Raw genomic sequence first — 17,464 nt, 5'->3', positions numbered from 1 at the left:
TACGCTTAAGATTCTCTCTCGCTCTCCCCCCTGCCCCTCCCCAGCTCGCTTGCTCCCTCTCGCTCTCAAAAAATAAAAAAAAATAAAAAACAAAGTGATTGCACAGTACACTTACCTCAAAAGTCACAGTGACCATTCCATAAGTTCCTTTTTCTCTGATGAGAGTAAGAGGCACAGATTCATTTCTGCCCCTAGGTTCCCTCACTGTGATTGAAAAAGGCTATCGGGAAGAACAAAGACAAATCAGGCGCTCATCAACCAGAGGTAGAGTGGTGCAAAATATTACCTTAGAAATACTAAATTTCCACAGATAAATTAATTCACCTGGTGCCCTGAGAGTGCTGTACTTCCTATCATTAATTAGGTGTATCTATCATGCTCTGTCTCTCTCTGTCCCAAAAATAAATAAACGTTGAAAAAAAAATAAAAAAAAATTAGGTGTATCTAATAAAAATGCTAAAAAATAATAGTGTAAAGGGAACATAAAACTAGTCAGGCAAAAGTTGTAAGTTCTTGTTCTGGTTCCATCAACTAGCTGTTCTGCTGAGGGACCGTAAAGATTATCTAGTTGAAAGACAACAAACTCAAATGCCCCAGAGACCCAAGAGGTCAGATGAGAGCAGTTCATTTGCAACCACCCACTGGAAGTACCACCCACAGGCCTTGCTCCCAACCACTGTTCCCTCGTCAGTGGTCAGCCTATCAGCGAAAAGCAGAGAACTGCTAATGCTTTCAGGACATGATCACTGAAGCAAAGAAGAAGCCAGGACTTCAAATGCTGAAACATTCTGGCTTGGCTGCCTGAAACTCCAGCTAGAAGAAGAGGAAGAGGGAAGCAGCCAGGTGCATGGTAACTAGGGCAGCAATGCCCATCTTTCCTGGTGACACCAAGTCTCAGTGTTCCCATCCATAAACAGGGATAGGAATGCCTGTCCCAAAGACATCTAACATCATCAGTGCTATCTTCAACATCAGTATAATCATCATCCAGGCCAGGAACCAAATCCAGCCTATTTACTAACTACTGTGAGCTCAAAAGCTAGTTAATTTAATTTTAACCACATGATTCAGGTGCCCAGTCAGAGGCTGCCTGGCAGCACTGTGACCACAATAGTCAGGGACCTGTGACCAATGCAAAAGATTAGGATTCATTCCCAGAAGCTAAGACAAAAGAAGAAAAGAAAAGAAAAAAGAAAAAGAGAGAGAGAAAGAGAGAGAAAAAGAAAGAGAGAAAGAAGAGAAAGGGAGGAAGAAAGGAAGGAAGGAAGGAAGGAAGGAAGGAAGGAAGGAAGGAAGGAACCTTTAAACAAGTCAGTATGAGGATAGTGGGGATAGGTTGGGAGTAAATATAAAAGAAAAGAGAAAGACAATAAGGAGAGAAATTAAGCAATTAAGTGAGCCTGCCTCATAATTAACTAATAATTCCCTATAATTTAAATAGAAATGACTGATTAATTAATTTAATTAATTTTGTATATGACAATATAATGGAGGTCACAAAATGTCTACTACATTGATATTATCCACATATCTTTTTTAATAAAGATACTGCAATTAAAAGATCATATTTATCTATAGCCCACCTTGTTTCAAAGATAATTTAAGGTACTAAGAAAATGACATACATTCTACCAACTGCAGCAGCAATCTAAATTGGAAAATAAATAAAAAGCTGGGGAGTACCACATCATCTTTTAGCAATGATAATTAGTAACATGATTCAAAAAGACTCCATATCAGGAAGGTTATTATAGTCTAAAACTTCATGGCAAAATCCAATTGTACCCAAGATAAATTTTGTTTTATTTTAGGAGCTGGAAACAACTTCTCTCAGTGGGGGACCTAGCTTGTGGGTTTGTTTCTAAAGATAAAACTCTATGAACACAGAACTGGTCGGGAACATAGGAATCTGGTGACCAGAGAGAATAAAATGAACTGCTCAGCAAAACTAAGGGGGATGACAAGGAATTTTAACCTTTAAGAAATATTAATAAATGGAAAAATCTCAGTGTAGGGATTGAGTATAGAATTTTTAAGAACTATGTCTGCTACTGAATTTTCAGTTTACTGTAGGTTTTTCCAGTATTCTTTCAATAAGTTTTTCTCATCTCCCAACTTTCTGAGAAGGCTGACAAACAAGATTTTCTTTAAGAGGCAGCTGAGAAAATCAAGCAAAAGGGACTAGATTACAACATCTGCTACAAGACTAAATGTTTGTGTCCCCACCCCCCCAAAGTCATGTTCAAATGTAGGAGCAGGGCCATTGGGGTGATTAGATCATGAGGGCAAAGCTCTCAAATGGGATAAGTGCCCTTATCAGAGAGATCCCAGAGAGCTCCTTGCCCCTTCTACCTTATGAAAGCATAACAAGAAGACCCCTAGGAAGCAGGCCGTCACCAGACACCAAATCTGCTAGCACCCTGATCTTGGACTTCAGCCTTCAGAACTGTGAGAAATACATTTCTGTTGTTTTTAAGCCACCAGTCTACAGAATTCTGTTACAACAGATGCAAAAGAATAAGACAACATCCAAGTTACAGACCACCGACGGAAGTAACGAATGAATCAGGTGGAATGATCAGCAGAAGAACAGGACAAGAGACAGCCAAGATCACATAGGCCTCCTCAATCTCAAGAAATCTCAGGCAGAACAAATGGACAGTCTACAGAATATGGGTTATGGATGGAGTTAGAGCGAATTTTATTTAAATTTCAAATGGCAAGATGATACCAGGTAATATCATGAAAAATAATTTAAAAATTTAATAACTACTGTGGTGCCTGGGTGGCTCAGTCAGTTAAGTGTCCGACTTCAGCTCAGGTCATGATCTCATGGTCTGTGAGTCTGAGCCCCGCGTGAGGCTCTGTGCTGACAGCTCAGAGCCTGGAGCCTGCTTCAGATTCTGTGTCTCCCTCTCTCTCGGCCCCTCCCCTCCTCATGCTCTATCTCTGTCTCTGAAAAATGAATAAACCCTAAAAAAATTTCTTTAATTTAATAACTCTTATCTAGCAACCACAAAATTGATCAGTTTGTAACCATACCATATTAAATGAAATAATTCCAAATGCATTGTCATTTGATAATATTGTCACCGTAACAGTCCTTGGCCATCCAAGCTTCACATTTGCTGAAGGTTTCTAAAATAAAAGCCCCAAGATAAGTTAATAAATTAAAAATAAGAGGAAAAAAAGAATGATTTTAATAGAGTTTCTGTCTTTAAGTAATTGTTCAGACTATGAATAAAAATACAAGCATACTTTTAATGCAGATTAAGAAAATGTTTTCAAATTAAGTCAACATGGTAAAGAAGTCCCAAATAAAAACTTTTCAAAAACTTATAAAAACGATTAATCACTAAATCATTACAATGATAAGCAAACACTGGCTAGTAATGCTATATTATAATTACTCCAATCTCATTACTAATATAACAGAGAATTAAGTAAGCAGTATAAAATTCTATTCAAATGTGTTTTCTTCTCACTATAGAAGGTGCTGACACTTAAGAATTATTTACTTTATAAATTATAAAGCCAAATTAAAGATAAAATATTAAAACATTTTTTCTGATTAATAAGGGAAGAGTTTTCTACAACATTTCTATTGATATTCTACGGCAGCATGATATGCAGCAAAGTGATATACAAAGGCAAAACAGTATTATTTCAAGTATCATTTTCATAAAAATTTTACTCATACCAATATAATCATTCTGAAAAGAATTCTCAATGCCCCTCAGAAAAATTAACTACAGCAGTGTTAGCAGTCATTACCTCAACCTAATAGATCAAGCCATAAAGGACAATTAAATCTTAGGCTATTCAAACATTTTTCCCAGAGCTACTCCAAAATGATTCTAAGGCACAGGGACCTCCCACTTCCAAGCCTGCTTTTTGTATCCCTCTCCTTTGAACTCAGAAGTCTCGGTCATTCTTTGTGCATCTGGTAGCAGGGGACGGATAAAAGAGAAAAGAGCCAAAGGGAAGACAGGTTTTTCTTGAGCATCTGTCATGGCAATTCCTAAATAAGCTGAATGGATCCAGAAACTAACTGTAGAATCTTCTAAACAAGATTGTCTGAGGAAAAATAACCAGACCATGGAATTGCCAAAGAGACTGTCAGTCCTGACTTCTTTGAAAACCACCTCCAGTCTCTAGATTGGCTTATCTCTAGAGAAACAGATTTTTAAGCATTGTGAGGTTTCTGTGAGTTCAAGGTGGGCAGCAGGGGCAAGAAGGACTTACCTGGAATGTCAAGTGAAAAGTAAAAGTTTCGTCGGGCTCTGGCAAGTCATCATCACATACTGCTATGTACACTGTTCTATTTGTTTCTCCAACAGGTATAAAAGCTGCAGCATATGTGTCAAAAAAGTCACCAGTGTCATCTCCATACAGCTATCAAATGCAAAACAGAGACAGTTCTTAGGACAACCAAATTGATGCTAATTGGAGCCATCAACAGAAAACACAGTAGTCATCAACTGACACTGATGTTTATATAACGGATGTACAAAAACAAAACAAATATTTAACAACCAATAAAAATCACCTTCAAAACACATTATTAAAAATGATTCTAAACAGAAACACTTGTTTATGCTCTAGAAGGTAAAGGAATCATGACACAGAAAAGTAATAATTGCATAGCAAGTATGGATGTGAATTTTTTTTCTCTGCCTCTTGAATGATCTCAAGGGGATTACAGCAAACCTGACAAAAAAAAATTGTAGCTAAAACTCCCTCAAAGAAGAAGTGGAAATAGCCTGTCAAAATACATCAGGAAAATAAAAATTACTTATGCTATCAGTTTCAAAGAAGTACTTTTTCCAGAACTGTCAAATGAAGTTTTATTTATATTTTCCCATAGTACCAATAAAGACTCAATTCTTTCAGCATTCCAAATTATTACTCATCACAAACTTTTCCTTAAGTTTTTAAGGCTTCACTCTACAACATCAGCATTGCTAACAGATTTTCAAGGGAGCAGTAATGATGAAATTATAAAGGAACAACTTCTTGTGCAAATCTAAATGAGGTTTCTTTTGCCAAAGAACTCAGAATGAATAACCTATCTACTAGAAAAAAAACCATGATTTAGTGCAAATAAAAAATGATGAACATGGGGCACCTGGGTGGCGCAGTCGGTTAAGCGTCCGACTTCAGCCAGGTCACGATCTCGCGGTCCGTGAGTTCGAGCCCCGCGGCAGGCTCTGGGCTGATGGCTCGGAGCCTGGAGCCTGTTTCGGATTCTGTGTCTCCCTCTCTCTCTGCCCCTCCCCCGTTCATGCTCTGTCTCTCTCTGTCCCAAAAATAAATAAAAACGTTGAAAAAAAAAATTAAAAAAAAAAATGATGAACATGTTTGGGAAATTATAGTCAATTTCTAGTTTTCATTTGTAAAAATAAAGGTTAAATACTTGAGATATCCGAGTAAGTTAAGGGTACCGAAAAACTTGTAATTATACCTTAATATAAAAAGTTGCAGTCTTTTACAAAGCATTAACTATCAAGAGCCACTGAAACAAATAAAGAGAAAAACACAGTAACCCAACCCCAAATATCATTTAACGATCCAAAATATGCAAAAATCAATACATATGTAAACATTTTCATCAGAGCAGCATTTACAGCAACATAAATTGGAAAAACCTCAGTGAAAGCCACGTGAAAAATAATTGGGAAATGATGATGCCACCATGGGGAAAAGCTGTGAAAAATGACAGAATCACCCCACAACATTCTTATGATACAATAAAAATTATGCATAAAAGGTTATCAACCACAATGTATACTCATTAAAATGAAATAAGTACATATATACACACATATTATAAATTAAAAACTAAAAGCAATGCACAAAGTTATAAAACTGGGTTTGTTTCATATTTTTTTTATATCTTTCTTTTCCTTTTTTATCTCTTTTTTACAATGTTTCACAATGTGATAATTTAACCCACTACTTCAAAACTTATTTTTGAAAAAAAATTTCAAGTATTTTGGGCCTCAGATACAGCAATATCCTTAGTGGTCATATGACATTACTTTCTGGTTACACGTAGACACAGATATATGCACACTGAATCCATCCAATAACTAAACTGTGTGCAAGATAACCTGACAGTTTAACAAATCCTACCTAACCTGTACTTAAGTTAATGAACTTAATTTTTCCCAAGCTTTCTGACAAAATTCACTTTTAATTTGCCATTACTTTTAAAAATTTTATGTATTTTTCCCTAAGCCACCTGAAATATATATCTGAGCAGAGATAACTGGAATCCAAATTACCCGAAGTAAATGTTATTCTACCTAGGAATACTTACTGATATCTTTTTTATTTGTTTTAAAATAAACATATGAACATTTAAAAATAATCAGTCTATATCTTTACTATTATTGCCACGTGCATATGCTAATTGGTGCACCCTATAAACCTACAGGAAATATGAATGGAATAGTGTACCTACAAATCATTTATCATAATGAAACAACTCAGAATCTCAAGTTAAAAAAAATTTAGGAAATATGAATGGAATAGTATACCCGAAAATCATTTATCATAATGAAACTACTCAGAATCTCAAACAGTTAAGAAAAATTCTTGTCGCTGAAACTAAGAAATGTCATATCATCTACTTCAGTAAGAACAGAGCTACATCATTTCTTACCGATACAATTGCAGTGACATTTGCTGGCTCTCCTATCCTTTCGATGACAAGACGAATAACTGTTGTACTTGTTTCATTAACTACAAATGTTGTCTGTCCGGCAAACCTTATTTCTGTTTCTCCAAACACATAAGGGATGAATAAAGCTGAGAGGAGATTTACTAATAAAGATGCAGAGGGCATCCCTATTAGGAAAAAAAGAAAAAAGCTTTGTTCACAAAACATACCTAATATATTTTCATTAGACCATGTTGCTACAGATACAAACAGTGAAGAGCTAGACAGTAAGGAACTAAGACATAAATACAACAAATATTAAACCATCCAACTTAAATATGGGATCAGGGAAATAAGTTTAAAATCACAATCTCTTCTATGATTATTTTTTACAATTCATAACTACTTTTTGTTCTTTAACCTTATACAAGATAATAGTTATCAGTAGTCTTAAACTTATTTATCAAATTAGGGTTTTTAAATTTTTTGACCCTCTAATTTATCCTAAGAAAAACATAAATCAGTACTTTGGAAATGGAATTAAAGCCCATCTTCTCCCCAAAATGAAACTGTAAAATACAAGCCAACACTAAAAAATTATCAAGTCGATCAATGATCTTAATAGGGCCTCTTCATCTATTTATTTATCACAAAACTATGAGAGAACTCTTAAAACTGGGATATAAAAGCAGCTGAAGCTGAAACTTTATTAATAAATTGATTTCTTGGTTGTATCTACTTTTTCCTGACATTTGTCTTACTTGAAAATACTTTTTAAAATTTTTTAGTTATTGCAAGGAAATGCTAATGCTTTCAACATAAATTTCCAGGACCTAAATTTCTCCCATTCTACTACCTAAAATACTAACATCGTTTCTTAGAAAATGTCTATGTTGCTTTAAAAGTAAATTTGGCAAAGTGTGTATTTCCTTCTTTTCCATAACTGTACTGTTTTCTTCTTACTAAAATGTGTGTGTTTATGACGCATCAATAGTGTTCCTACTTGCAGCCCTGTGTGATTCAAGTGCTTTCAAAAGCACAACAGTGCAGTGGCCTCTTGAAAGCAATGTTGTTTTGTAATGTAGATGTACCTCTAAAAATGTGAACAACTGATCTCACGGATCATTAAGATTCCAATGGATTATGTGACCAGTCACACGAACATAACAAGTTCATGTGTTTTAAAGGAGAGTTGCATTATGCACTCAGTGAGCCAAAATGCTTCCTATTACTCTACCTTGGTCAAGAAGTAATAAAATTTTCATGTATGTGGTACTGCCACATGGCTACATGTGGCTTTGTATTTAAAAACCACCAAATACATGAGATCTTGATATATTTTACTTTAAATTCAATTTTCTCAATCAAGTATATTCAAACAATGCAATCTGAGATTGCTTAATGACGTCTCACATAGTTAAAACTGCAAAATCCACAGGCAGGGATGCAGAGGTCAGATGGAGTCCAGGAAAGAGACATGGGCCAACAGGACCAGAGATTCTGGAAGACTAAAGCATTTTCTACACCTGTGCCTTCTCTCTAAGAATGTTTCACCTGCCATGGGGATAAAGGGACTTGCAAGAAGAAATAAAACTTCTCTCTTCCCTGACTTCTAAGGTAGTAATGTTAGCCCAAAGAAAGGAAATGAAAAGAATGAGAGAAAGGGAAGGAAAAAGGCAAAGCCTGAGTGAGGTAGGAGATTAGGAGCAATTCTGGGCCACCAAAGACAACTAAGATTTTCTGTGGAATTCTAAAGCCAGAATGATTTCACACCTCACTTATGACAAATAGTGGGAAAGAAATGAACTAGGAATGAGAAAAAGAATACAGAATGGAGGGGTGATGAGGCAGCGATGCGTAAGAAAAAGATCAACTGCGGTCTACTGTGATTTCGAAAGAAAAAAAACTCCTTGAACGTGAGATGTGATAGAATTTTGAGCTGACAGAAGTAAGAGGACACCTGAAGTTCTGAGTGAGAAAGAGTGTAAGTGAATTACAGCACGACAAGGGGGAATCATGAACAGCTGGAGATGTAACTTCTCAAAATTTGCCCTCCATAAGAAACAAGTCAAATGTTTGTTAAAATGCTAACTCACGGACTCAAAAATTCTGATCCGGTGAATTTGATTGAGGCCCAGGAATCTACATCTAACAGGCAGCCCTTTCACTCTAAAGTAACTGATCCTTAACATACATTTTGACATACACTGAACTAGAGTGTGAGGAGCATGTTTTGAAATGGATGTACAACAGACCACATTTGGAGCTACGAGTTAATTACTGAATTTTTCAATGCAATATGCTTGAACTTACTATAGAATTCCCCACATATATTTCTGTGTGTGTTACTATATTATATTCTAGGATTCCATATATCCTGAAGAAAAACTGCAATTACCTATAGAAAGAAACCAGAAAAGCTAATGCTTATGTAGTGTTGTTGTAGATACTTTACACACGATAACACATTTAATCTTCACAACCTGTCTGTGAAGAAGGTACTAGTAGCATTAATCCCATTGACAGCTAAGGAAACTAAAGCACAGACCATCTTGTTAACACACGTACTGTTACTTAGTTAAGAGGACAAGGGGGATTTGAACCCAGCAGTCTACTTGCGGACTCTCTACCCAAAAACCATACTATATTGCCTCTTATATTCTATTCTTGCAAATCACGTCACCATCTTGAAAAATTTAGTAGACTGCTTATGCTATTTTTACACATTCAAATATTTTAAACTCATGCACCAAAACTACCAAAAAGCTGTATAAGTATCCTAAAAGTTGGCACGTTACTATTCTAATAAACACTATATTTACTTAACAGAAACTGCAGTTCTCTTGACTACTCTAAATATTTAACAGCATCTTTTAACGTCAGGACCAATGAGTTCAAATGGTGCATTCTTGCAGTTTCCCAGGCAATTAGAGCTCCAAGATCTTGTGGTTAAGTCAGTAAATTCATTTTAAATTGGTGCACATCAGTGAGTTTTGAGATTATGTGAAATGAACAAACAAGCATGATTGGAAATGCCTCAAATTCTGTGACATCATTGATAATTGAATCTCCCCTGCTTTCATCTTTTCAACCTGTAAGAAAAGTTGCTGAGGCAAAGTTGGCATTCAATAGAAATTTAAAGATGAAGAAAAAACTTTAGAAGTGAAGTTCCCATTAGAAGACAGGCATAATTACACAAATGCTGAAGTTTCTTCTTTAGGGTAACTAGGTATATTCTCCTCTATCATGCTAAAAATCCAGTCTTTGGAACTCCCTATATTAAACTCACAAGATTAGCGTTAGTGACTGACACAACACATAAGTCTTACATCTATTTCAGGTCTTTCTTTCTCTTATTGGATTTAAGAAAAGTCTTACATGACCCATCAGACTACCTATTCTAAACTTCTTTATAAAATGAATTTCAAACAACATGTGTTTAAAGATGTGCTGAACTCATATTCTGTCATAACTGTAAAAAAAGAACTTTAGCATTATGAAGGCATTCCTCTACTCTGCAGTGGCATGATATTCCAATATTCAGATCCTCTCTTTTCTAACTACCGTCCATGTTCTCCTCTTACCTCGCTCAGTGTGATTCAAAGGAAATCAAAGCTGTTCCTGCCAAAGATCTCTTATCTCTGAATAGATTTCTTATCGTGTTAAAACAATATGAGATTTATGTTACTTTCTTGCTTATTTCCTGATTTTACTATGAAATTTTGATAGTCCTGATCACACACAGGCACAAAGTCTTTAGTTTTTAGTAATCACTTTCAGCCTATCCAACAAGTCATCTAATTCCACAAAACAATATTTTGAAATTAAAGTCAGGATTATATTAGAATAGTTGCTACAATGCAAATTGTTTGCTTTCAGAAGAGCAGATTAAAATTTGGTATAACATTTGTATACTGAGCACCTACTATACATTGTGCAGCAAACACCCTGAACTAATCACTGAGGATATGAAGATCCACAAGATATGGTCCTTGGCTCCACGATAATCACAGCAATGGGCCAAAGTCAACAAAACAATTCTGAGAATCCTGCTTAAGCATAAGGATGCAGATTCCCCTTACTGCTGGATTCGGGATCATTTTGCTTGGGGCCAGTTTCCTCGGAAGCCTGGAAAGGAAACCAACACAGCCAAAGACAGAGCCAAGAGGTAGAGAAGAGCCAAGTCTTGACAATCAAGCTTAGCTTCCTGAATCCAGCTTTACCCTGGCCTTTTCCAAAACTGGGCAATAAATTACATTTTTTGCCACAGCCAGTTTAGGCTGGATTTTTCTGTCACTTTGCAACATCAATATTTATCCATTAATCTCCAATCTGTGACACTATGAATCCACATCAGGATATACCAAGTGGAAGATCACTTCTCTGCTCCGACATTCAACAGTCTTAGTCTTTCTAATCTTCTGTGAAAGGATACAACACTAGCTAGCTTTCCTGTTCCCATGTAATTATTACCACCATCTACGATAGCTTTCCTTCCACTTTATTTAATTTTTTAATGTTTATTTATTTTTGAAAGCGAGAGAGTGTGAGAAGGGGAGGGACACAGAGAGAGGGAGACACAGAATCTGAAGCAGGCTGCAGGTTCCGAGCCTGATGCGGGGCTCGAACTCAAACCAGAGTATTATGACCTGAGTCGGACGCTTAACCGACTGAGCCACCCAGGCGCCCGCCCCTTCCACTTTAAAACTGACAATGACTAGCAAGGAAATTTAGGACAGGCAGACAAACCAAAGAGGTCTTGACAATAATAGCAGGACAGAATACAACACTGACTCTGTTCTAAAAAGTTAATGCATTCTGTCACAAGGAACCCCAATATTATGCTTCTTTAAATTTGCCTGGCATTAATTTTTTTCTCTGCTTTTTTCCTGAATGTCTAACTGTCCTTTCTCTTTGGAAAACCTACTGGTATTCACTAACTTTATTCTCCATTTGGGTCACTTAGCATACAATGTATTAAATGTCATATATAATAATATGATATAATATAATATATGATATATGATATATATAATCATATATGATATATATAATCATATAATATATGATATATCATATAATATATTATTATATTATTATTATATTATATATTATTATTATATTATTGTATTATTATATTATTATATTATATAATATAATATAATAATATGATATAATAATATATAATTATATTATTATATAATTATAATAATATAATATTATATATTACTATTATGTCATTTATAAAATTAAATGTCACATATACTCCAACACAGTATGTCATACTAACCACAGAATTCTAAATCCTGTTTACCTAGGATATGACCTTCCTCCTATCTCGCCTCTTATTAATGGGTACCTTAGGAAAGGTAGCAAATAGAGTATATTTTGAGGAAATGGGAATAGCCTTCTATTTTAAGTTTCAATAAGTCTGTAGAAATAGAATAGGATAAAGAATAAAATAAAGTACACAAATAAGAATCAGGACTCAACAGATGACAATATAAAGAAAAACATATTAAAAATAGATTTTGCTGATTTTGCAGTAATCAACTTTCTAACAAAACCTTCAGTCAATTTAAAAGTTAACTTTGCTGGGGGCGCCTGGGTGGCTCGGTCAGTTAAGCACTGACTTCAGCGCCGACTTGCAGTTCATGGGTCTGAGCCCCGCGTCGGGCTCTGTGCTGACAGCTCAGAGCCTAGAGCCTGCTTCAGATTCTGTGTCTCCTTCGCTTTCTGCCCTTCCCCTGCTTAGGCTCTGACTCTGTCTCTCCCTCCCTCTCTCTCTCTTAAAAATGAATAAACATTAAAAATTAAAAAAATAATAAAAGTTAATTTTGTCTTTTTAAGTTTCAGAATAAACAAGGGTACAACCTCTACGAGTGATTGGTCAAAGTAAGATGACAAACATTATCAGTGTGGAATTGAAAGGATGCATTGACCTTTTGTTTCAGCTGCTGCCTTGTCTGGGCTGTAGCAAACATCTTCCCACGGTGTGACCACCAGGTAACTGATACTGAAAATATGATCCTAATGGCGAAAGGTTTTCTAGAATAGAATTACTTCAATTCTATTACATTTACTAATGGGCATTCTAAAGCTATAGAGTTTCTCCTATGGAACAAGAGAAGTTTCATCACTCATATCATAAATTATTCACCCTCTAAGAATTCTTAATCTGTGTTATTTATATTTGGGTGAGTACTACAAAAAAATGTTTTCCTTCCTCCATACCAAAACAGAATTTAAATTTGCAACTTTCAATAAAAAGTAAGCTGATGTTACACACAGAGGAAATGTCAGATATTTTTAAGTGAAAAGGGGAGTAGTCTCTTAAAGTTATTTATATAAAGTTTATTAGCTTTACTTATTCAAGATTTTTATTTTATTCATCTTTAAATAACATATATATCCTGGCTCTATATTAAGAAGGGACAAAAAAGGTAAATAATGAGAAGTAAGTCTCCCTCACACCAGCCCCCACCAGCCATATGCTTCTGCTATCCAGTCAATTACAATGATCAACTTTGTCTCTTCACAAGAAAGAATCTATGCGTATAGTAAGATGTATGTCTGCAGGAGAAAATTCCTGTGACAGATTGTTTTCTTCTGCATACAGATTACAGGAATCAGCACATTTTCTCAAGATGGTGGTTAACGGAGAGATAGATACTAGGGTTTGATGTAGACATTCATAATGCACACATATAATTGCCTCAACTACATGCCATCACAATTGCAGATCTCATCAATTAAATGATTGTGTCCACTGACTTTCATGATACCCATTGATTCACCCTCTAGGGTGAAGAGACATAAATCTGGCAACTTATACTTTCCTAGACAAAACATTGTCAAGTCTTTATTCATCAAGACTTCTTCACCTCTACGTGTGAAACACAAGAACCATCCAGGGATCCCTTTGATTTTTTCCCCTTTGATCTGTTTGCTGATTCCATGTTTTCTTCTTTCTTGGTTTACTTGGTTTATTCTCTTGTTTTGATGGAGAGCACCCTCCAGTAACTTCCTAAGAAAGGCTGTGTAGAAATAAACCTTTTAAATCTTGTATGTTAGAAATTATTGTGTATTAATCTTCCACTTAACAATACTTCTATTGGGTACAGAATTTCTGGTGAAAACAATTTTAATTATTTTCAAAGCCTTGTTCCATTATTTTCAAACTTCCAATATTGCTGTTAAGAAATCAAAAATCATTTTGATTATGAAGTATTGTACATGTTTATTTGCATTGTCTTGCCTCTGGAAGCTTTTTCTCCTTGTCCACAGTGTTATGAAAATTTCAAAGGATTTTTCTTGGAATGGGTTTATTTTTGTTCATTTGTCTGAGTACTCAGTCAGTCCCCCTTCAGTCTGACACTCATCCTTCAAATCTGGACATTTTTCTTATATTACAATGATTTCTCCTCCTTCCATTTTCACTGTTCTTTCATCCTAAAAACTCCTATTTTTTTCTTGGTATTCTGGGATTAACCCTTTCATTTTCTTATCCTTTATTCTAATTTCCAAATCTTTGATTTTTTTCCCTGAGAATTTAATCCATCATTAAATTTCAATTCTACTAAAAATGTTTTTATTTATACTATTGTGCTTTAAATTTCCAAGAATTTAATGGTATCCTGTTCTTTTTCCATTAATCAAATACCTGCTTTTATCTCTCAGAAAGTATTAATTTTTTAAAACTTTTCTGTTCTCTTAATGGTCTCTGATACCTCTAAGTTGCTTTGTTAGTTAATCCCTGAGATCTATCTTCTACATAAAAAATTTCTTCATACCTCTGGTAATTCTTGGTTATCTGTATATGCTTAAAAGTAAGAGACTAAAATAATGATTGAATGCTCTGAATATCTGGGTCTGTTTATCTGCCCCATGATTAACAATCAGAGAACAAAATGAAAATTCAAAGTTTTGAGCATACGTGGGAGAGTGTAGCTTGTTAACTTGGGTGAATTTGAGTAAACTTTTTATTAGAAATTTTCAATTTTGGTACCTTCAGAAAAGACTAAGGGTTGATCAGGTTCCTCAAAGAAAAATCTTCCATTCTACTATTCAGAAGATACAGATATAACTACGAAGATTTCAGGAACCAAGGGTAGGAAAAGGACTAGAGTCTCAGCAATCAGTAATCATACGGTCATTTAATTTCCTGTATCTTTAGGGATCTTCATCCTTCATACATGCCTCAGATCCCCAATCAAGAAACCATGTTTAATCGTTTCTGGAGGGTAAACAGTAAAGCTGCAAAGAGGTGGAGGTGGGCAGGAGGGGTTAGGAACAGTATAGAATGGATGATAATTCTAGGAATCTGACTACTCCTGGAACAGCTTTCACCCTATCTAGTTGTTTACCCAGCCCCACCCCCGTAGTTTTAGAGGTACCTGTTGCCACCACTTCCTATACTTTTCGAGAATTCTGTGCAAACTGGCTATTTCTTGGCCTGCTAGCTTATAGAGTTAAGCTGCTGTGGGTCTGCTAAGCCAATTACTACTCATCCATCTGCCTTCTGGCTCAAAAACCGCATTGGTATTGTCTACTCTCCTCTTCTATCTTTGTGGGTTTATATAATTTTTTTAAAGCCCTCTACTGTGAAGTTTTAGGTGGTTTGGGAAGACCCAATATTAAAGTGTATATCTAAAGTTTTTATTTTCTTAAATATTCAATTATCACTTTAAATCCTGTCGTGGCTCTAAAAAAGCATTTTGGCATCTCCCATTAACTGCTTCCAACGGTTTATTTTCATCGCCTTCATATTTTCAACAATTTTTTTTTTTTTTTTGCTTTCACTCTTCCACCTACTTTTGTATCAGTCACACATTAGGAGCCAAAATGCCTGGGATCTAGTCCCAAACTGGGTGATGCGTTCATTTCCTTTTTTTTTTTTTTTTTTGTATGTTTAAAGTTTTCCATGATGAAAAAAGCTTTCGCAAGAAAAATCTTTAAAAACTCTTAAGTGTACTCAAAATAAAGTGCAAATTCCTTACCATGGACTGCAAGACCCAGTATAAACAGAACGTATCTATTCTCTCAAGTGCCACTCTCCCCCTCACTCACAGCCACACTGGGGTTCCAAATCCTTGGATGAGTCAAGCCCTTTCTCACTTCTGGCCACAGCTGGTTACTCCCCACGCCTAAAACTCTCTTCCCTCCCACCTTTCACATGATCCTTTCTCATCCTTTATGTTTTTGCTTAAATGTCATCTTCTCAGAATCATCTTTCTATTTTCTGTATGTAAAGAAATTCGTCCTCTGATATCCTTCTCTCAGCTTTTTGCTTATTTCATTGCACTTAATCACAATTTGCATTTATTCCACCTCTACCCTTAGAAGAAACGCACTCAGGACAATGACCTCACCCATTTTGGATACCTTTCGCATTTTCAGCACCAAACATGGATACAGACATAAGGCTCAACGATATTGATCATTTTTAAGAAAAAGTGTCCAAAGTTTGGATACAAGGCAAAAAAAGCATGTGGCATGTAATTTCAGTATCATACAGACACACACCGATGCAAGATTTAAAGAAAAGTACTTTGTTCAACTCAACAATTCTTTACTATTGATAAAAGGTTTCAGACTTTGTGAATTTACATGCAAATCTGGAAATTTTCATGCAGTAAACATGCAAATAATTTTTGTCCAGTAAAAGAGATAATCCAGAGGCCATAGTTTTATTGCCCAGGAGGACAGTAACCAGTTTTATAACTAACCTAAAAATCTTATCCCAACATTCCTTTATTAATTTTCTTATAGTTAGCTCCTCAAAAGCTCTTTGAACCAGCATTAACACTTTCTTCGTTTCCTCACTAATGAGTTGAATAAAATCGTTGACATGTGCTCATCTTTTTTTTTTTTTAATTTTTTTTTTTCTTTTCAACGTTTATTTAGTTTTGGGACAGAGAGAGACAGAGCATGAACGGGGGAGGGGCAGAGAGAGAGGGAGACACAGAATCGGAAACAGACTCCAGGCTCTGAGCCATCAGCCCAGAGCCCGACGCGGGGCTCGAACTCACGGACCGCGAGATCGTGACCTGGCTGAAGTCGGACGCTTAACTGACTGCGCCACCCAGGCGCCCCGACATGTGCTCATCTTATACTTTTATGAGAGTAATATTTACCAGCTTTTGCAAAGTGTAATTCAACACAATTTCTCTTTTTTCTTTTTTCATTCTTTTTCTTTTTTTCTTTTCCAAAAGAATAACCATTATAGAACAAATCACCCTGGCACATGCATAGGACTCTGGTTCCACAACAACCATTTCAGTAAACAATTGTACAACTTGAACCAGAATTTCCTGGAAAAGTAACATATTACTAAACTTATTAAATGAGGTAAGTAAATGCTTGATAGAAGACATAAAATCTTTTAAATAATGTATGTGGACTTCTGATTTCTGATTCCCAAAATAGTTAAGCTTAACATTTTCCATGAGACCATACAGTCCCATTTGCATGAGTCATCAACTAGATCACAAAAGCCATTCAAGCTGCTCATATTTGAATTACAAATGCTCACCAAAAAAACAGGAAGAACAGTAGGCAGAAGCTTCAACTCTAGGATATGTGGGGCTCTAGAAGGTTATAGGTTTCAAATGGGTTGTCTCTATCCCACTTTGCCAAAGCACAAGGTGAAAAATTCACTACACAAAATACTTTGAGGCAAATTCAGAAGCAATAAAGTCAGTGAGGATGTGTTCACAGAGATTCCACATCTGAGTGTGTTAAAGGTAACTCTGTCAAGGAGAAGACACACTTGCCTTTTTGCGCCTTTGAAATATAAGG

At 35.6% G+C, this 17,464-nt stretch overlaps 1 protein-coding gene across 1 annotated transcript in view; it reads right to left on the bottom strand.

Annotated features, from left to right (window-relative positions):
* ADGRV1 (adhesion G protein-coupled receptor V1) overlaps positions 1-17,464 on the bottom strand; it is a 543,587-nt gene that overhangs the window by 514,619 nt on the left and 11,504 nt on the right. Inside the window, exons 2-5 of the mRNA XM_047076463.1 lie at positions 6,668-6,852; positions 4,246-4,395; positions 3,043-3,138; positions 116-220 (exon numbers count right to left, since the gene is read on the bottom strand). Coding sequence (XP_046932419.1) covers positions 116-220; positions 3,043-3,138; positions 4,246-4,395; positions 6,668-6,852 — 536 coding nt within the window. The remainder of the gene's footprint in view (positions 1-115; positions 221-3,042; positions 3,139-4,245; positions 4,396-6,667; positions 6,853-17,464) is intronic.

This window comes from Lynx rufus, unplaced genomic scaffold (genome assembly GCF_022079265.1).
Source record: "Lynx rufus isolate CCGP_SWC_20201006 ecotype Redwood Valley unplaced genomic scaffold, mLynRuf1.p SCAF_1, whole genome shotgun sequence".
Classification (NCBI taxonomy): Eukaryota; Metazoa; Chordata; class Mammalia; order Carnivora; family Felidae; genus Lynx; species Lynx rufus.
Note: the sequence above shows the minus strand (reverse complement) of the source record. Positions and strands in the feature narration are given on the sequence as shown.